At 40.5% G+C, this 23305-nt stretch overlaps 1 protein-coding gene across 4 annotated transcripts in view; it reads right to left on the bottom strand.

Annotated features, from left to right (window-relative positions):
* LOC121867179 (putative uncharacterized protein DDB_G0271606) overlaps nt 1–23305 on the bottom strand; it is a 183416-nt gene continuing 160111 nt past the window's right edge. For 3 of the 4 annotated variants that reach the window (XM_042366968.1, XM_042366969.1, XM_042366971.1), the window contains 5 exons: nt 14092–14302; nt 9907–10853; nt 9543–9674; nt 3775–3928; nt 1–2364 (listed from right to left, as the gene is read on the bottom strand). In XM_042366968.1, coding sequence (XP_042222902.1) covers nt 1799–2364; nt 3775–3928; nt 9543–9674; nt 9907–10853; nt 14092–14302 — 2010 coding nt within the window. In that variant the 3' untranslated portion in view covers nt 1–1798. The remainder of the gene's footprint in view (nt 2365–3774; nt 3929–9542; nt 9675–9906; nt 10854–14091; nt 14303–23305) is intronic. The other variant, XM_042366970.1, reaches the window with a different exon arrangement.

Below are 23305 nucleotides of genomic sequence, written 5' to 3'. Positions count from 1 at the left end.
TATTATAATTCTCATTTATTTGTGCAAACTCCTTCACACTTCTTTCAGATTTTGGGTGTTATTCTGAGAGAGTGGAGAAGCTTTTGCATTACAGGTTTTCATCATTAAACAAAACCTGGAGATAATACACCAAACAAATAATACAATTTTCTGTTACATATATCATTTAATTAAGAGTTATAAAATGTCCCATCCAGATTACCAACAAACATCAAGCATATGGCTGGAGTTTCATATGATCGATTTTAAGTAGAGTACATATAAACACACATTACTGAAGTGTGTGAAACCATCAGCTCAAAGCTGGTGAATTATTGATGTTCTTGCAAAAATTCCCACTAGTAGTTTGGTCAATCCTTGAGGTTAAAATAAATTCATACACACAGCAAATGCAACATTTTGAAATAGACAAGGAATACAAAGTGAAAATTAAGTAATGACAAGAAATTCACCCTGGCATATATTTACATGAGAAATACTCAAGGTGATTCACACCTTTAAAGGATGTCACACAGAAATATTAAATATTATAAAAGGACACTGAAGGAAGGAACAACTTCGTTTACATTTAATAATATATAGACCTATATTTCAAGTCATGAAAGTGTAATAAAATAATATATATATATATATATATATATATATATATATATATATATATATATATATATATATATATATATATATATATATATATATATATATATATATATATATATATATATATATATATATACAGAACACTCTATCATGTCAAATGATGAACTCGTTAAAATCTTGTATGACTAATGAAGGAACTTCAGACTAAAATGCAAACTAAATACATTACCTTTAAAGAAGTATCTAACCCCTAAAAGGCCCATTAAATTATGGTACATTGTGTTTAATTTGTCATATACAATAAATAACACATTTAGTAATAAGATCTAAGCTAGAAAAAACAACCGGATAGATATGACTGAAGGTATATTGTATACATAATCAATTAGCTACATCATTCTTAAATGTAGAGGAGTAACATTCCAACTAAACATAACCTTTGGCTAGAAACTAAATCAAACTGCATATTCCTAGCTTAATAATTCTAATATTCATTTAAAGATTTCTGTACAGGAAATTTACATTTGTCTTCCAAGATGAAATCAATTATACATCAAACTTAATTCAGATTACAGTATTGACCAAGCTCTATTCTACAAAATATAGAGAAAAAAATCTGACTACTTATATTTTTGTATGGAGGAAGACAAAAAGATAATAATATATAGAAAGAATTTACAAGATCTGATACACGCACACATCCTGAGGCATCTTGATAAAAGGGCAGAATATGATAGGAGTGACTTTTTGTTCTATTTGTGGAGACCTCTGGTTAGTTGATGGAACAGTTTTCTAAAAATCTGTATTGTTGCATTGGAGCAAATTCTGTACATACCTACATAATTTTCAGTGTATCATGTAGGATTAAAACTGTTAAAATGCAATACCATTTCCCAGAGGATAAAAAAGCAATACACGCAGGCACTTTATTTTTCAATCTTAATGAACAATTAAATGTTTTAAGTGCAATGCTTCTGAAAACATGAAATACACCATATTGCAAGGAATCTATTCTTAAATTGGTAATCATTTGCAAAAAAACATCACATTCCTGCCATTCTGTTTACCAAATGTACATATCCTTTCATCAACACTGAGGTATTACCCTAAAACTGTACAATTTCAAGTATCAGTCACATTTTCATTACTGTACACATGACCAGCATACCACAATAGCCAGATTTCACCATGGACCTTGTCAGCACCGAGATTCACTTGAAATTTGTTGCACTGGAGGAGCATCTCGAATGTCTGCATACATTGCAGGTAGTTTTGGAGGACTAAGATTCTTCATGGGAGGCAGTGGTACTCCTGTCAGTCTTGCAACTTCTTCTTCCAACTGACGATTACGGCCAAACATAGCAACATAGTTATGATGCAGCTGTTTTTGGTAGCGTATAACTCGTTCTTTCTCCTCGGTCCATCTTAAACGTTCTTCTTCGAACTGTTGTCTTTGCAGTTCACTTTCCCTCTTCATAGTTTCAACTTCAGCTTTTAATTTGTCCATCTGAAGGCTAAGATCTTGATCATGTGCCCTGGCTTGAGATTGCTGCTGCTGAGCCTGATCTAGTTGTAAGCGAAGGTCACCCGATTCTCGTCGTTGTTGTCCCATTAGATCATGCAATGAATTGATTTCTGCACGACGTCTTTCAACCTCTGTCTGGTACTGACGAACCTGGGCTCGCAAGTGCAACAGCTCATGTCCTCGCGTCGTCTGGTCGCCTTGAGAGTCTTTGAGCTGAGTCTTGAGCAGAGATATTTCACCTGTAAAGGTAAGAACTTTATTAGTGAAATTCATGTACAGGTACAGTAATTGAAAGGAGATTTATACAAATAAAAATCAATTCAATTTAAAGATGGCTTATAAATAATAACATATCTACCAGTAAACATTAATACGATGTACTGTCTCAGGTAGTTGAAAGAAGGTGGTAATGGGGACAAAAAGTATAATACAGTACAGTAATATTAAGAGGGAAACTTATAATAAACTTAGTGTTTCCGCTATTCTAATAAAACGGCATTCTCTTCAGAGTGAGGCATACAGAATAAGCAGGTAGGGCTATGTTAAGGACTTTCTGGGCCCTGGAATGAGCCAAAATTTAAAAAAAATAAAATATTCCTCCCCTTTTTTTAGGCTGGCAAGCATATGAACTGCATCTGACCTGAATACAAAGACCCACCCAGTATTCACCCTGAAACCTTTGGGTTTCTAAACTTTTTCTGGTGCCATATTGCAAGGATTTAAACAGAAAATTTTATACACTATTATAATTTCCACTGCAAATCTTGTATATTCTGCATTACAGTACTGTACTGGACTGTATATCAATGCCTCTCAAGTCAGTGGGATGCAAAAGACTGCCTGCTCAGTCCTGCTACTACACCCCAAGTGTTCATCAGACCAGGGTTACCAATCACCTGCACTTGGATTTCGATATATTTTTTATTGACAACTTTGTAAAAAAAATCAATGAGGTTTCGTGTAGCCAAATTTTTGCCTAAGCCTTGTTGTTTGAATTTTTCTTTTTACATGGTAATAATTTTAATTCTTAAGGTTTAAGCTATTCTTTATACAGTATGCAGTTGCAACTTTTTGGGATCACTTCAGATTTACATCGAAATTAAAAAAAAAAAATTGGTGGTGGTCACAAGACTCTTGAAAAGGAATCATTTGGAATGGTCTGGATTATCCAATGGATTTGTTGAACAATTGATTCAGAGATTATGGGTGCACTTGGGCAGTCATATATCTCGGATAATACCCTTGTTGCTACAACAAAATTTTACATTTCAAAAGAGGCTATTTATACCAAAAACAGCCACCTTAAGGTAGGACCCAGGGCCCAACTTGTTTATTGGTTAATGGTTAATACAGGTCTGGATGCAAGTGAGAATCATTTTAATGGGCGTTGAATTAACAAATAACAAATAAGAAGAGAACAATAATAAGTAGAAATCACTTTTTCCTAGGTTTTGTGAAAATATAAAGTACAGTATTAGCATTACAGTTCTTGACATGCTTAACACTAAATATATTTAAAAGTTTTATCCCAAAAATTTTATTTGTTGAAGAAACAGTTTAATGACTAACCTTGCAACACACTTAAAGACCTCAGTTGTTGAAGTGCAGTAATAACATTATACTGTAACAACAACAATTAGACACTGTACCTGATTTCTGGCAAAGGCTCCACTCTGTTTCTTCAAGCTGAGTACGGAGGGAGCTTAACTCTCGCCTTAGCTGTTCTGTCTGACTCTGGTGGCCATCTCGCTCACGACGTACTTCCTCCAGTTCTGCCATCAATTTTCGGCGTTCCTGCTGCAGCTATTATAAGAGGTAATGATTATAAGAAACTATGACTTATGTCTCTACCTCTAAACTGTGTAAAAAGTTAGCATGAATATAATTTTGGAATTGGAGTCTACTTATTTACTCGAGTCACTTGAATATGCACATGCTAAGGTGAGATATTTATTATATTTCCTGTCAGCAATAGACAGAGTCATGTTTCAGCTACACATAGTAGATGGTTTGCCTACTATACATGATGTCACAATCAAGATACTGCACTGTATTTACAGTACTTAAGAAAAATACGAACAATTAAAAGTTTTAATTTTCATCACTACAAATCATATGTGAATCATTAATCATATCATTTTGTTAATCTGACATATCATGCTGAACAAAATATATTGCAAAAGAAACTTGCAATTAAATATACATTTGGAATAAACTTTATTTATAATTTGAGATGTTTGATGATATAAAAAAAACCATTTTGATTAATAAGAACTGTACGTATATGAAATCCATGCGCATCACAAATGATAATTTCAACATTATGTTTACTTTTATAAAGGTTTATTGGGTTACTAAGTTACTAACCTTCCCCAAACCTCTGGCAGGTTGCAATTTTTATAGGTACAGTACTGTACAACTGAGCTCAACATTTTTTTTCATGTTTCAATTGGTCAAGGATATGGCATCATTATCATTCAATCAGCGGATTTACAAAGGGGCCATTGGGGCCATGGCCCCGGGCCACAAAGATACAAGGGGCCATTCAAAAATATTTCATGTACAGGTATTATAAAAATTTAATATTTCACCATAATTTTGTGTACAAAAGATAGTGACCCCTGTGACCCCTCTAACCTCAACCTTATACAGGTGCATGTACAGTATTTTGATATCTGTATCATGAAAAATGCCAGTTATACAAATACTGTACTGAAATGTAAACAAATGCTGAATTGTCTTACTCCAACAGTTCAATGAAGAGTGTCAGTATTGGCAAAAAGTCCTAAAATGTATAATCAGCACTTTATAATTCTTGGCTGTGCATGGTCTTACTCTGAGAAGAACAAATGAGCATATTGGCTCAGTTAATAATGAAAGCTTCCTTGGGCTGATTTAACTGCTGGCTCAGTATGACCCATTTTTTGAAGAACATTTGAAAACACACTCTGACTAAGGTTCTGGGAGACCTTCATATTTATCAAAAACCATCTATGAAGACCTGATAGATATTATTGGTGACATGATGCTCTCGTGGATAATGCAAGAGATTAATGATGCAAGATATTTTTCATTTTCAGTGGACTCTACACCTGATATCACCCATATAGATCAGCTGACCCTCATTGTTAGGTATGTGAATAGTAAGGAACCTGTTGAGATATTCATAGAGTATATCCCTCTTCACTCACATCCAGGAGAAAGCAAGGCTGAACTTATTCTTGAATTTTTTGCCTCTCAAGGCATTAACATCGGAAATTGTAGTGGTCAGTCATACGCTAATGCAGCCAATATGAGAGGGAAGTACCAGGGTTTACAGGCATTGATCAAAAGAGAATGCAAGTACTGTATGCTGATTGTGTCCCCTGTGGTGCACATTCCCCCATGCTGGTTGGAGAGGTGGAAGGTTTCCTGTTGTATTGAAGCTGTTAATCTCTTCTCCTTTGTAAATAAAGTCTACACTTTCTTTTCTGCATCCACAAGCACTCAGATACATGCTGGTCAGCCAGACATGATGCAGTCAATGCAGTCCTGAAAGGCTACACTGCTATCAAATCATGTCTGTCAACAATAGAAAAAGACAGATCTCAGAAAGTTGACACAACGGCCATAGTTGGCAGTCTTGAGAAAACGATGGACACGTTAGAATTTACCCTAATTTTGTGTTTCTGGAGAACTGTTCTGTAAGGGTCAAGCAACTAACATCAGTTTGCAAAAAGAGTGTATAATTCTAAGCATCACAATGAAGCTCTACAAATCTCTCAAGCATTTTGTTCAAGAGGAGAGATTCAAGTTTGACAAGATGAAGCAAGAGGAAAGACATTGTGTAGTAAGGAAAGAATACAATATACAGGATTGAAAAGCTGAAGCGACAGATTTGCAGATGGAACATCAGAAAGTAATCCCAGATCATTGAGGGAGAAATTCAGGCAACATTTTTTCCTCATTGTGGACAACCTTGTCAGTGCTTTTCAAAGGAGGTCACAGGCTTATGAAGAGCTGTACAACAAGTTTTTTTTCTCAGATTTAGCTAATCTGTCAAGTGCTGATATTAGCAAAGCAGCAACCAATTTGGTGGAAGCTTATCCTAGAGACGGTGAAGAGTCATTCAGTGATGAGCTGGTTCAGCTGTCTGGACTCTTTTGAGATCCAGATACTGTATTTGCCTTCATGAATCTGACAAAGATCATAACTGTCATGGGTTGCGTTAGGCTTACCCACGCAACCAACTACAACGTTTGTTATACTAGAGCCATGAATACGATATCATCATTCCATTAGTGGTATGTTAGCAAGTCTATAGGGGGAGGTGATTGAGACAGTGTTGTACTGTTCATCGTCTCACGCCCAAAACCACATTTTTAGTAGTATCCCCTAGGCCATGGGTTAGTTAAGACGTTGTCCCCACCCTCTCCCTCCTGAAGGGAACGGGACACCACACAGAGCCCTCCACCGCCACCCATTCCTGTGGACAGTCAGCGACACGAGACTAAGTGTGCTAAGCAAGGATTGTTATCCCAGTGGAAAGATCATGTGTGGATGCCTGGTTGCGGCAAAGGCAATCCATGCTGGCCTATTGAACCTAAGTGGTTAATCAAGCCACGCTTACCAGTTCTCCTTGCCACGACAACCGTCTACAATCACTGTCAGTGACGCAAGACTATGTGTGGTAACCCAAGTTTTTATTGATATTCCCCGTGGAAAGATCATGTGGAGAAGCCTGGTTGAAACAAGAACAATGCAGTCTGGCAGTAAATGTATCACTTGAAGAATTAAGGCTCTCTTATGTCAAACCTATGGTAGAGTAATCACACGTGTCCCCCCCAAGTTGAAAATTCCCTCATTAGAAGATAAATTTTATTACGGCATGAATGCGAGTGACTCATTTATCCATGCAAATTGTAAATCATTGTATGGAAGCTTGACAAATAAATGTAAGTGCAATTAGCGGCCCATATCTGTGACCTATCTTATTATTACTAAAGGTAATGAATGATTGGTTGTGACAAAGTATAACCAATAACTTAGATTGATGTTGGAAATTAATGGAACCCATTAAATCATCATTTATCAAGAATATATCATGGGATGTCGGGTGGTGGAGTGAATTTATGCTTAGATACACCGTAAAATCCTGTAAGTAACCAGTGTGAATGTATTGAACTCTATGGTAAGAAATATAAGAAACACAAATATAATATAATATAATATAATATATATATATATATATATATATATATATATATATATATATATATATATATATATATATATATATATATATATATATATATATATATATATATATATATATATATGCTGATAACCACAAGGAAAGAAGAAAACACGAAGTTCCCAAGCACTTTCATGTAATTCACACCTAGACCTACCTATTATTATTATAAAAAATCTATGACAATAACCAAGAGCTGTTCATGTTCACTTTCCTCCAACCTATGGTAGATACCTTCGTAAATGTGAACATTCTATTCAAAATACATCTTTGCATGCTGTGCTCAAATTATGCAGGTGAAAGGTCATTCTCAAAACTGAAATGAATAAAAAATGACCTGAGAAACTCTGCCAAGACAGACTGAACAAGTTGAGTCTATTGTCGATTGAACATGAGCTGTTGAACTCCTTGGGCACTGAAAGTATTATCAGAAAATTTAGCATAGCCAAAGTAGATTTTATTTGTATAAAACTGATAAAGTTATGCCTCTTGTAAATCTGTAGTTTCGTTTTCTTTTAGTTACCCTAACTTAAAAGAAAATGATTAAAACAGTATGTGCACGTTACAACCAGGATAACTAATGTATTTATAATATTACGGGTTAAAATATCTACAGCTTCATTTTGTTTTATTCGAGAATCCTAAATGATTACTATAATTTAGGATGTACAATAAACAGGAATCTAAGAATGAGTAGGAATTAAGTCTGATCATTTATATTCAGTGCAATGATATGATCAGATTTTATTCCTACTGATTTTTAGGTTCCTGCTTACTGCACGTCCTAAAACTTAAGAGTTCTCGAAAAAAAAAACCTTATGTTGTCTAGTCTTTGAGTCCTCACTTGTTAGTCGCCACTAAAGAGGATGCTAGTGGGCATAGAAGATACAGTAATGTCTAAAAACGCGAGTGCAAAATGATGATAAAAATATTATTTTATAAATTCAATCATACACAGTACTGTACACAGATTATGAAGAAAAGGGAAATGGAACCAATTGAAATGATTATCACAAGTGTAACACAAATGAAGATTTGCCGCGAGTTCCATCCCTGGCATCAACGTATAAAAGGGAATTCGAGAGTACATGTGTGAAAGAAGAAATTTAACTATTTGTGCATAAGAGGACACGTAGCATTGTGAAATAATTTATAAGGGTTAAAGGGTGACAGCTGTGGGCCCATATATTCAAATAACAGGAACAAAGTTACCCAACACCAAACAGGAGAAAAATATCAATTACATCATAAAGTAGGTTAAAGCTTTTGATAACGTCATCAGATGGGGCAAGCGTTAAGGGGCGAGTAATTAGTGAACAGCAGGTGAGGAACGCCGAGGCTGTCTCCACCAACCTATTGTGTTACTGACCCACACTAGTGTAAGATGTAATATTTACATGACATCATATTTTTGTCGCTATCCCACTTACGTGCAAGTGAACATAAAGTTATAAAGAGGTAGCATTTTCACCTGTAGTTACTACTAGTGCCGTCCAGAGGTACATTTTACCAAATGTAACTGGCTCACTTTAGCAACCAGAAAAAACTGTATAGTCAAAATGGCGTCGGTGCTGCACTCGAACTGTACCCCCAAAACAGCTAAAAATTCACGTCCGGATCTTTGAGAGACAGGACAATGGTTTGTACAAAGTGAGGAAATTATCAAGTATGAGGCCCAGGTGACAGCCCACATAAACAAGGTGACTACACATCACGGGGTAGAGGCATTATGGTTCACATGACCTCATAGTGCAGTGGTCATTTTCCAAAACGTCCTAATTTAAAGAGGTATTCCTCTCGTTAATAGAACAAAACCTAACTATGCTTTTTGATGAATATTAATATATTAGAATCACTGAAAACAATAAGATTAGGACGAGACTATTTCTCCCCTACACGAGGGGACCAACCTGACACACTCCCACCTTGTATGTAAACTCATACGGCCATAGTTACCCCGGCATTTCAAAATTCATGATGGAATTCCTTTGTCAATAATTCGAAAGAAGAATGTACGTAATTCTGAAAGCACCGCACAAATAGTGTAATCCTATAAATAATGAAGTTTACAACATACACCCCTCAGCTACACTGCACTAGTAAAGAAAAGGCTGCATGCCCTCTCCTACCTGCCCAGATTTGTCCTTGGCTAACAATAAAGATAAACAAGAAAAGTCGACCTACCTGGTATGTCTGTGTGGTGAGTGACTGTTCCACCTTCAGAGCCTTCTGTTGGGCCCCCTTGAGTCGGGAATCATACAGATCCCGAATCTTCTTTAGCTCCCGCTCCCACGTCTTCTCCTTCTCCTCGTACACCTGAAACATCCCCAAGTCATCGTTAGTATTGGCAGTGAATAATCTTACAGAATAATTCATTGTCAGTAAATTCAGTTATAAAAATATTTGTCCTATAATATGCCGCCAAACGTAAAATAAACCCTTTCCTCTTGAATACGATGATACATTTAATATTTTATTGTCGTGACAAGTCTTAAACTCCCCTGAGACACTATCCTAGGCCCCTCCCTTCCTTAATCTTATGTCCTACCTTGAATATCACCTGCTCGTTCTGCTCCATGGTCTCCCTCAGAGTGTTGATCTCAGAGTCCTTCTCCTTCAGCATCGCCTCTAACTCTGCTACGCCCGAGTCCGACGGTGATGGAGTCTGATGGTGCTCGTCCAGCGTCAGCTCGCTGATAGATCCAGCCACTGAGCCACAAATGGTCCGATCCAAACCCAAGTTCGATCCTGTAACTGACATTGATCTATCCAGACCTAGATTCGACCCACTGACCGAGCCGGATCTGTCTAGGTTGGATCCGGTGACTGAAGCAGATCTGTCCAAGCCGACGTTTGAACCCGACCGGTCGAGTCCCTGGACTGATCCTGAGTGGTGAGCGCTGCTAATCCGAGTGAGGTTTGTGACGGAGCCGCCCATCCGCTGGTGTAAACCATTGGTAATTGGCTGAATGTGGTGGTGGTGGTGATGATGGTGGCCATAGGAGTGACCTGAATCACCCGACAGATTTTTCAAGCTGTCGTAACGAGGAAGGTCACTATTTGAGTACCCGTTGACACGCGTGTACATAGCCGCGTTGTCGTACGTGCTGGACAGTCTGTTGTCGTACGAATTGTCGCAATTGCTCGCCAGTCTGTTGTCGTGTGCGAACCTGTGGTGAGTGTGGCCGTCCTCTATGTTGCTACACGTGGACTGGTGTGAGGGAGGCCGGGGCGGAGGTGGGGGGTATGCTGGGGGGCTCTTGTTGTTGTTACTGATGCTACTGTTGTTGTTATTGTGGTGATTGTTACTGTTGTAGCTGTTCTTGTTGTTCATGGATGTGTTCTTGTTGTTATGAAGCTTGGTGAGACTGTTGTATTTATTGTTGTTGTCGTTGGAGTGATGATCATAGTAGCCTCTGGAGGAGAGAGGAGTGACCAGGCCACGACGGTCCAGAGAGTAACTATTGTGACTCATCGTCTTGAGGTCACCCATACCTGCACCAAAGAGAACACCTATTAGAACTAAGTTAACCAGAATCATCTACGTGAAGCATTAAGTACTATCACCAACCAAACAGGTCCACCCTTGAAAGTTATGAATATTAACATGTATCGCTTATTCAAATTTAAAATGTCAACATATATCAAGATATAACCATATACTATACACAGTGATTAATCGTGTTTTACTGTATATTTATGTTAGTAGTCTATATTAAAAAGGTGATTAAAAAAATTCGACTTTGTAATTGTGAGAGAAATTAAAAGTGGCAATGAATGACTAAAAGTTAATGGTGAAGCAATATAATTTTACTCTATGCGGATGATTCAACTCTTAACACAGATAATGAAGAGGCATTACAAAAATTCGTTAACAGATTTGTGTAAAAATTTAAAAAATGGTTGGTCCATATTGGAAATAAACCTTAAGATAAAAATTATGGCAGGTATCAAAGAAGTTAAACAAATGGAAAATGTTGTGTATTTGGCAAGTAACATTTGTTGTGATGGTAGATGTACGGAAGAAATCAAAACGAGAATAGAGCAAGCAAAAAAATCATTTAATGACCTAAATGACCTAATGAAAAGGGACAAACTTCAATTTGAGAAAAAACTGCTGAAAAGCTTGGACTGATGTATGGGTCAGAAGCATGCATACTTTCACCAGACACCAGAAAGAGGTTGGAGGCCTTTGAAATGTGGTGTTATAGGTTAATGTCAAAAATAAACTACACAGACAGGAAAACAAATGAAGTACAGGACTAAGATAATCAAAAAATTCAAGAGAAATATTTGAAATGTACAGAATAAGATAAATGAGATACTTAGAAAATATAATTACGGATAAGGGAATAATAATATAAATATTAATGGGCAAAATTAAGGGTTGGGGGGCTGGGGGAAGGCAGAGATAGACGAATGAAATTAAAAACTGGATCCCCAGAGATACAAAACCTTGCAGGATTGGTAAAAACAGCCTTAGAACGTTTAGAGTGGAGGATTGTGGTCGCCAACCCTTAGGTAATTATGAGGACAGTACTTTGATTGATTGATTGAGTCAAGGCACAGGTGGTGATGGTGAGGAAGGTGGCTCTGTAGAGACTCAACATTCGTCTTGGTACAACAAACGTCAATGACTTGCACAAAATATATAAGGAAACTGATAAAACATATCAGATAAATAATGACAACAACAAATGTTAAATATAAGACGTAGCAATTCACTAAAAAAAGGATAGAAAAAAGTTCATTTGGACCGGTTGAGAAGCAGAGACGTCATTAGAAAAATATTAAGACTGTAGATACGACATTGGCAACGTGCCAACAATACCAACGCCTCGCAGCACTGAATAAAAAGAAGGGACCAAGAGGGAGTAGCTGAGAAGGAGGAGGGAGGGGGGGGGGGACGGCACCATGGGCCACTGGGACGTAAACAAGAGACAAGAACCAGAATCGAACGCTGACGTGGTCGCAGTCCAACCCTGACATGACAACACCGGAGTGGTCAGGAGTGTTCTGTAGCCACACACCTACATAAGAAGATACTACGTAGCTATCCTGTACAGTGTCAGCAGTGCAGCTGACTGGAGACTACTGGTGAAAACTTCACGTAGAAAAACACAAGAGCAAAAAGTAGGTACTTCTGAATATTACATTCAATAAAAATAAACGAAGTTACATTTTTATGATGAGAGCACCTTCCTCCCAGCCTGGAATCTAAGAGGGAAGAAGACAGTTTTTTCGGCAAACATGCGAGTGGAAAGCAAAGATTAGCTAAGAAAAAGTCATATTCATGAAGGGGCTGAAAATATTATTTGTAAATCATATATAAGAGTCGACCTTTGTTTGTCTTTGTACTTTACTACACCAGAAATAAATGTCGTATATGGCCCTGCGAACATTACTATGCGGAAAAAAGGGGTCGAGTATGGTGTGTTCAGCTGGACTATAAAGAAGCAGTACATGTTCTAACTCTTACCGAAGGAGGTCATTTATGCTATAGAAACACTACTTTGTAACATATAACTCTCAAACACTGTTACATTCTTATTAACTGAAGTAACATTGAGACGTGGACACACATTCTTGCTATGAAATGTGTTTGAGTGGTGATGACTCGTGACACGCAAGGGAGGAAGGCTTTTAACCCTGCCGTACAGCGAGTGTATAACCGAGGAACATGAGGGGAAAGTCATGTAGGGGGAAGGGCCTAACACACCCGCTGAGGGAAACACGACCCGCCCACCAACTCTCTAATGACCCATCGAGGGCAGGCCAGCAGTGAGAGAGAGAGAGAGAGAGAGAGAGAGAGAGTTGTGCGAGGTTTGAGGTAGGAATTCTCTTCAAAATGCCACAATTAATTAGCGCGACATAACTTTAACAAAACGGTTTACAGCAAAAACTTGAGACCATAATATATTTTCCGCTTTCCGTTACCGAGTCTGGAGATGTTTTACAAGACGGTTCGGAAAAAAATAGCTTCAAGTTTCATGGTATATATGTCTTCTCTGTAATACTTATCAAGAAACTCAGAGCTTCAAATCACAAACAATGATATTTTCTGGAAGTGGATGTGAAGGGCGGAGAAGTTATAGCGGTGGAATGGCAGTGGCACACCAGAGAGGTTCAGCCCCCCCTCCCTCAACACTAATACTATTCCCGCCACTGGCCCTGAAACACCCCCGGGCAGTTTTCTCGTTTTCATTATCGTTTCTCTCAGAATTAATGGCTACACACTCCTCTTCCCCCTCGCCTCTTTTATCAGTGTGCTTTGATTTGTGTGTGACGTAGCCTTGAGGGGACACAAGATAATACCACTAACAATAATAAAATTACAAACTTTTCAGAAACAGTTACTATTATCATGAAATCCAGCTGACTTTTTGGATGGAAATAACTTTTTACATCCTGAGGAAACGCACTTACCATCCGGTATAATTAATCCGAACAGATAATATTCTACGAAGTGGTTAACGTTGCGGTATCGTGAACCTCTTGCGATATTGTAGAATTATCAATAACAAATAACAATTTATCTAGCTTCAGCTAATATACGATGATATAAACGCTGGAAACAAGAGAAACACTCACACTAAGAGGACTACCAACAGTAACAGACCCGCAAGTGAAAGGTGAGAATAATCTCTCTAGGAACACCTCAACTGTGCCGGGATCATCATGTGGCAACCTGGAGGATATACTGTCAGAAACTATCAGTGACCATGGTACTCACTGCCATAGTGGTGTATTCCGCCCCTGGCCAGTGTGGGCGTGGAGGTGTAGCGTGGGTCTGGGCGGGACTGGGGCGTGGTGGCGGCCGTGCTCACCTGCACCATGTAGCTCCCCGGTGACCCCCCGAGGCTGCTACCCTGGGGGGACACGCCCCCCTGTACCCCTCCTGACGCCACTGGTTTGAAGGCGATAGGCCGGATCACTACCTTGCCCTGGGGGAGAACAACAACAATTATTAGTCAATGTACAATAACTACCTGCAGTTTACCTCCATACAGTGCTGAGGTTTCATTCTTCCTGTACACAATGTTGCACTCAATACTGCACGACTCAATACTGTTATCAATGGTAAGAAGACATCCTCGGTGGTGATGGAGCAACAGAGAGCTGGTACACCTCTCTTCTCTTTTCTGGGTGAAATACTCAACAATAACTGAGCCAAGACTCCACCTGCTTGTTACACAGTGCTCACGCTGCCCACACCATCCCTCGCCCACCACACATTATAATCTGCCGGTACGTCACCACACATCACCCACACCATCCACCGCACATCACCCACACCATTCACCACACATCACCCACACCATCCACCGCACATCACCCACACCATCCACCGCACATCACCCACACCATTCACCACACATCACCCACACCATCCACCGCACATCACCCACACCATCCACCACACATCACCTACATCATTCCGCACTACCTAATGCTCATCACAATGTTCCAGCTTACACATCAACCACACCACCAACACCCACTTACCATACTGCTCCCCCCCCTCCCATTATCACATCGAGTTCCCAAAGCACACACACACTAGCGCATGCATGCACGCGCACACTCACGCACAACGCTAACTACATACACACATATACACACAATGCTAACCACACACACACTCACACACATACAACGCTACCTACACACACACACACCACAGTACCATACACCACACCACCACTCAACGCCCACCTCATACTACTGCACCACACCATTATACCACCACACAAGGCCACGTTTAGAAGCATCACATGTGAAACTCCACAGTAGATGGCCAAATACTTCAGCCAGGTGCCGGTCGACTCAACACAGTTTTTCTGGAAACTCAACTTCCTCCCGTCCGTCCGTCCGCTGTGTACCAAGATGGAACCTCCACTTCCAACTCCTCCAGAGTCGTGTCCTCTAGTTTACTTCTAGTTTACCCCAAATTTATAGAGTTAACTTGAGTTCACCCACAAGTACGCATTCGCACAGACGTACACACGCACGTGCACGCATACCCCCCCACCCTCCCACCCACACACTAGGCGCCGCATCAACAGGTTGTACACTGGAGTCACCGAGTTGTGTTTACATCTGGGTGCCGCCAGAGTGGGTGGTAGGGTCAAGTCTTGGGAGCCGGAAAGCAATGCCACTATTAGGACGATAAGGCGAGAGAGAGAATCACATGCACTATCGCGTGTTTATGCTCACCAATCTACTAATAATTTAAATTCAGTGCTATTAACAACTAGATAATGCATGTGTTGATAACGTTATGACCAAGCGTGAGAACCTATGAATGGGTGTGTGAGGGTGAGGGGTGAGGTGTGAGGTGTGAGGGTGGGCATGTGCGGCGTCAGCGTGAGATCCCAGCGTCTGAAAGTGGACGTAGTATTGCAGGCATTTACGCCCTTAATGCATGGGTCACGAAGGCAAGCATGAATTCCGCATGCTTCCCTGTTGGAAGCTGTAAATGCTTTTGCGCTTCGCCTTGCACAGAATGCAAGGGGGTGCCCAATTAACTAGCCTACACGCAGGGCAAATTATAAAAAATTATGGAGTGAATATATATGAATGTGTTTGTGTGTGTGTGTACATAGACTCCAGCCTACGCGCAACTATGAAGAGCTCCTCCAGGTTTTACCTTGACACAAAAACCTGTTCCACGGTACACTGTTTACGTCTCCTGCACGAGGGTCAAGTTCTTAGTACTAAAAGGTTCTCAAGTGCAGTTTATATTCTTTGTGTCTAGATTCTATTAATTAACCCCTTATCCACGGTGACTTAACCCCTTGAGTATACTGCCAAGGGGATAGGTAGTCGTATTCAGAGTTGCGACAGCGTATGTACGGGATTAGGTTAATGTATTTTAATTATCGTATTTATAGGGCTCAGGCAATGTAACTCGGGGGGTTGATATCCTACTAAAAGGGACAGATAGACAAAGAGACAAAGAGACAAATATATAGAAAGATATATAGATAGACGGACGGACAAAGAGGATTCATTCTAAATTTCTTTTTCACATCGACAGCGGAACGTAAGAAGCCTCGGGCAGGTCTTCAAGATGGCAACAAAAACCTGGGAGGAATCACCTAACGGCCAGACCCTGAAGCTTGTGCCAGGAGCATTACACCTCAACCCACCCACGACAGCAGCGCCAATAACACATGCTGTGCCATCAACAGGAGCGCAAACAACAGCAGTTCCACCAATGACTTGAACAGCAGCAAGAAGATTTACCACCAACACATCTAACACCAGCGACCACAGCATCAATAGTGACAGCATCCGGCACTACTATTAACAGCAGCAGCACTAATATTAAAACAAAATAGCATCAGGACAAAACAACAACGCCCCAAAGAGATACAAAAGACCTAGTAGGGCAACCCCCCCCCCTCATATACCGAACAAAGATTTTTTTTTTCACACAATACTGAAACACAAGACCTGAATATATATAGACCAGCCAGACCAACGTCGAGTGGAATGGTACATCATTAATTAAATTTAATTACTCTTTCTTTTTCATCTCTCCTACATTCGTTATCGCTTCTGCAATTATTGTTATTATCGCTTCTCTCTCTCGCTCGCTGTCTCCACACACACACACACACACACATTTGGTGTGTGTGTGTGTGTGGTGGCCTCCCAATGAGCACAGAGGAGTGGGTGGGCAGCAGGTGTGGGTAGATGTCACCCCGTGTTCTGTGTCACAGCTCCCTTGTGCGTGCACGCACGCACGCACGCTCTCCCTCCCTCCCTCTCTCCAACACCACCTCCCTTCTTTACTCCTTCTCTCCCTCAACACCTTCTCTCTCATCCCTGTAACCTTCTCCCTCCATCTCCACCAACACTCCCTCCTACCGTCACATCCTCTCCCCCAACACCTCCCTCACCCACGGCCTAGTACCCTGGGGCAGGTTCCCACACTCTCACCAGTAACATATTTCTTAACTATCGTAACGTGTCCGGCTTAGTGTTACTGTGACCTTCGTTATTATAAGTTGTTACGTGACTACACACTGGATCTGTAACCCGGTGACCTTCTCAACCTAGACGATGCATGAATTTATGATGTATGTATGTATGTATGTATGTAACTAGGGTAATTTTAAGTATCAATAACAATGGCTGGATCACGTGACCAGGATGATGTACTAAAACCTGGGTAAGAACCAGGCAGGAAACCTCGTACCTGATCACTGGTACCTGGTGGGTAGTAAGGTACCTGGTTGAGTGGTGACAGAAAGGTGCTACTTCACTAAACCCTCGACCCTCTACCCATCATCGTCTCCTCTACACAGCCATGACACACAGCTGGTGACTCCCTGACTACCTCCCTCCTCGTCAGTAGGCACGACCCTCAGGCTCCTCTTTACCTGTAGGTGTACTGACTTAACACACATTGTATATATCATTAGTTAAATATATCACGGTCTGGTGAAGTAGAGCGGATGTCCCGAGGTCTGTGTTAATATACCAAGATCTCGCTGTACTGCCTCATGACCTACTAGCCAGGGACTACAGACATGACACTTCCGCCCACCCCCACCTGATGAGTATGGCTACACTCCACCCCTTACCTCACTGTGCCTTGTATAATTTCCCTTCAATATTTTTTATCTTCTTTTATATAATAGTTCTACGACTAACTCACTTAATTAGAACAGGTTTAGAATAATATTAACTCTCTCTCTCTCTCTCTCTCTCTCTCTCAGATAATTATCAGCAGGAGACTCATAACATAACATGCGTGACCCACATAAATGGAGCCGATATTAACGAGTTGATGGTCACGTTAGCTCCTGTCACGTTATCACTGTTCCGACCTCCTGCTGCTGCTGCTCTCTGCCTGTCAGCCCACTTCTGTGGCTCTATACTTACCGTCACCCTTCCCTCTGTCTCAACCCTTCTTAGATCACGAAAAGCCCCCTAACGAGTGTGTCCCAGTCGTTACTTACTGGGGACGGCGACCCCGACATCATCCTTATAGGGTGTACAGCCCCTGAGGGAGGCAGGTGTGGTACATTAGGGCTGATGATATACTCACACACCCCCGTACACATACACGCAACCCACCCCGCTCTCCAAACACATCTAAACGGTACACACATCCAGATACAAACGCGGTAAACCTGACTACTAGTCGACGTACTCACGAGAAGTACTTATATCAAAAGAATAAAATGAACCCCAATTGACCTCCGGTGAATCTGAATAACCCCTAATGATATACCTGGTGACCTTGTACTGGGGTGTTTCGTAAGGAGAATCATCCGAGTTACAAAAGCAATAATAATGTCAAGAGTCGGCAGCTCCTCCTCTCTGGGTGGCGCCATGTGTACTCGGAAAGAAATCCTTAAGTTGCAACACTTTCTGGCTAGTGGTGGTTACAGGACCCCGATGAATATTTTTTCTTTACATACAGAGATACAGACAAGAGTAAATAAACCGACTTAACATAAATATATGTAAAATATCATGAATTAGATAAACTGTAGAGGCATTGGTAGATAGAGACAAGTATATGAATTCCTATTTATATAACTGCATTTACCTCTATGTGTAAATTGTGTATGTAGAGGTGTAGCCAAAAGTTCCTCAAGGCTTTACAGTATGTGGCATCTCCTTATATGCGATTGTATGATAAAAAGTGAACGTTGCATTTTAATAGAAATTATATCACAATAACAGCATGAAAAAAACACTATATTATAAGGAAAAATAAGGCGAAATATATAGTAAGAATCCCAACTCCTCCCTACCACCAACACACACGACCCTCTAGTCTAGGTTAGGTTGGGTTAGGTTAAAATTGTCCGCAACTGTATATTGATTATTTATAGAGAACAACAATTTCTCCACACCGTCAAAGTCTCTACAGAACCATGGCGCCCACACTCCCATCTTGTGAACTTTTGGCTGACTTCAGGTAAAGGCAACAGCAGCTCCCCAGTCCTAATAAGTCCCTAACCCAATTCGGCAGCATATATGACCACCATTTACCCTTCGTTATCTCTTCCCTTTGGTGGATCTCTCTCAGCCCTCCTTCCCTCTCACCCCCTCTCTCCCTTTCCCTCTCACTCCCTCTCTCCCCGTCACGCATCTCCTCACCTCTGACACTCCTAAATTTGTGTACCATTATATCCCTCCTTCCTCACACACAACCCCTCCCCTACGCCCATACTGTTCCTCTTACGCCCATACTGTTTCCCTTACGCCCACACCGCCAATTTGATACGGCCACTCCTATGCATATACTGGCTTCACTCACGCCCACATTGACCTCAATCCCAACCACACAGCCCCGCCCATACTCATACCCACACTACACCCACCGTTCTCCAAGCCTACACTACACCCGCACTACACCCCACACATGCCCACACAATTCCCACCCACATTACAACCACACATATACACATACTACACCAACGCACTTCCACAATACACCCACCTACTGATATGTCCGCAATAAACCCACCCACCCACACTACACCCACCCACGCCCAAACGACACCCACCCACACACACTTCAGGAGTTATTATTCAATTCACAAGCTTGAGTTGTATGTTCACATTTTCCCTTACCGTTATTTCGTTCTATTTACTTCAAAAAATTTCGTGAAATTCTGTAACTATTTCCCCCAAAAATACCTTGAATGTTTTTTGTTGTGTTTCATCCTTATTGATGTGTTCTATTTCAGATAACTACACTTCCGCTCTTTGTATGTACCAGTTGACCCTATCTGTAACAATGTACTGTACTGTCTTTTGTAATACTCTGTCTGGCATTAGTGGAGATAGTCTCTTAGCTGTTTGGCACAAAATAATAATTGTACTATTATTATTATTATTATTATTTTTATTATTATAATTATAGTCACGGAAACATAATTATAAAAAAAGAAAAAAGAAATCAATGTCGTTAATTAGTGGTTTATCTCTCCCGTTAACCTGTGACCTCTATAATGTAATGCTACGTCATTAACCTTCATCAATACCTGTTGTGGGAGGCTTTAATCCACCTCGTTTATCTTAAGATTAATCATTACTTTACGGAGATGTCTTGTCTGGAATATAAACAAAAACTGTGTTGGATCCTAAATACCTAAGAGTGTTGGACTGCCTCCCGCCTTTTTCCCGAAACTTGGGGATACAATCAAGTTACAACAGAACCACAAAGCGATTTCGTATTTAATTTTTAACGTGATATGAGACAAACAAACGTGAAATTGCAACTCCAGCTAAAGGAAGGATGAGAGGAGAGGGGGAAATTAACATAAGAGACATTTGAAAATCCGGGTTGTGAATAGCGGTCAACGTTGAGGCATCTGGGCCGTGGCAGCCGTTCACAGTTTGTGGAGTTTAGTGCGAGAATCTCAGGTTGACCTAGCTGGCGCCCGTCCCTCCGCCCTCACGGATGCTCCCTGCCCACGCCTGATGATTGATGTCAACTCTAACAGGACTTGTGGAGTGGTGACAGTCTATCACGCCCACACACACACACACGCCTACACAAAAACACATAAACGCGCGCACACACAACACACACATACAAAATAACAACCACCACTAACACACACACACATACAAACACAATCCCCCCCCCTACATACACACTGCTAGACAACACGCCCGCAGCACGTCCAGGCACACGCCCACATTGTCGTGTCACATGTGGTGTCTCTGGTTACTGATGGATCACGTTTCATCCACATATCAACCCCCTGATGACGGGAAGCTGGACCATTTCACCAACCTCGATTCGGTGCAAAAAAAAACCCAAAACAACATAAACTAAATAATCAACACTATTAACCTTATCATTACTGAATATTTACAAGATTATTTCACCACTTACTCTCAACAGGTTCACCTCAACCAGCCCCTGAAGGTATCTCGGCGGACCGATGACTTCTGTTGAGATTCCATTCTAAAAGACCTTTCCCTATCAAAACATATTTATACCTTGAATTAACACACTGTGGATCTCTCTGCCAAAAGCGTCTCTTTCCTACGTTCTGCTTCAATTATAATTATTCTGTGTTTGGCAAGGGAACGCCTCGTGAATAGAGCTGACAACTGTATTTATTTTCTTGCTCTTTTCATTTGGCAAAAGAAAAACCTCCTCCTCAAAGGATTAAGCCAACGTCCCTCAGAAGATTATAACCATCGTCCTTAAATGGTTAAACTTACTGTTAATGATGTCTAAACCTTTCCAAGTAAAGTCTCCGATTACGTGAACAAAATCATTATCATCATTAATACCAACCTTTTATACAAGTAAATCAAAGATCCCATCATCATCAGCCTGTATCAGTGTAAAGCTGAATGTCCGACTCCCACACACATCTGCCTGACCACACTGGACCTGTATGTGTGTCAGGAGACGTTTATAGCGTATCTATGAATCTTACAATCAAGGTCATTCCAACTTCGTAATCCTTGATATAAAATGTAAAAATCTTCAGGTGTAATGGGGGTATGACATCTCCCCACCACGTTTAACTATTTGTACATACTTAAGTTATCCTTCTCGGAGCGCACACACAGAAACACACTTACGTTCTAAAACAGTATCGTGGCAATTCTATCGCTTTTCCACGGTTGATCTTCAAGAGTCATTGAAATTCAAGTGTTGATTCACGGTCAATATCACGGCCCTACAGGATACTATGAACTGTGTGAAAAAAGGCGACAAAAAACGCAAGGCCATTACTCATTACCAAACAAACCGTGATGGTCAACGCTGGGATAGATCCTCATGCTTCATCCACACACGGTCCATAAATCTGGCCTGGCAACGCTTCACAACCCGGGGAGAAAGCCACATTAATTCCAGGTTGTGGAGAATTTATGATTGAGGTAGGTGAAGGCCGGGAGTGGCAGGGCGACGACGTCCACAACACTGGCGAGATTTACACAGCCTACGCGGCCTCGTCTCTTATATTTATCCCTTAATAAAGTTGAGTGACGAGCAGCGGCCGACCAACGCCAGAGAGACGAGAAGAGTTACCAAATATATTAAGCATCCAATTATTCATTACTTAAGATTCCTTCACTGATTTTATACAACGGCAAAACTAATTAATATTCACCTTTAAATCAACTGAAATCATGAAACAAAAAAAAAATACAGATTCTCCACAAAACTTAAAATAAATTCCAGTCTTCATTTTCTATGTCATATAACAAAAAAATTATACGTGAAAGTTCAGCTGACAGTTTATCTTGACCCTTGGTATTTGTCAGGTAATGTGAAGAGGTCATAAAACACACACACACACATATGATCTGACGCTTATGTATTTGCACGCACGGTGGTGACAACGGCAGCACCATCAACACCACACCACCACACACGATGACTTAACCTCTCCGAACGATAACTTGAAGTAACTCATTGAGCAAATTTCTCGTACTCTGGGTCAGGAGACTGAATCATCGTACTCAACGGTTCCGAAGAAAAAAGTACAGTTCTCATTAATCGTAATTCTATGTTAAGGTGATCGTAACTTTAAGGTAACATGAACGAACACTACAGCCATGACTAGAACGGGTTAATATTTTTTCTAATATATTAACATTTCTCTCCACAACGTTTCGGTAAAAATGAAACAAAATGAAACTAGAAAGTAAAACAAATGCTGAGGAGATGTTTGTCAAAGAGAATGTTAATGTTAGTGAACAAGAACGAGTGCTAATAGCCAGGAGCCGTTAACTACCGGACGAGGGAATCACCTTATTTCCGGCCTCCACTTAACAACGGTAGTGGTAGTTCTCAGGTGTGAAGTGTCCGTGTTTGTTTGTTCTTCTCCTTTAACTCTCTGGCTATTGATTCCCTCCTCTACTTAGTCCCGAGTCATGAGGAATAAGTGGTGGGCGGCGGAGTGTACACGGGTGGGCGGCAGTGTGCGTAGATGAGCGGTAGT

This window comes from Homarus americanus, unplaced genomic scaffold (genome assembly GCF_018991925.1).
Source record: "Homarus americanus isolate GMGI-L3 unplaced genomic scaffold, GMGI_Hamer_2.0 scaffold6317, whole genome shotgun sequence".
Taxonomy (NCBI): domain Eukaryota; kingdom Metazoa; phylum Arthropoda; class Malacostraca; order Decapoda; family Nephropidae; genus Homarus; species Homarus americanus.
This window is presented reverse-complemented; position numbering and strand designations above follow the sequence as displayed.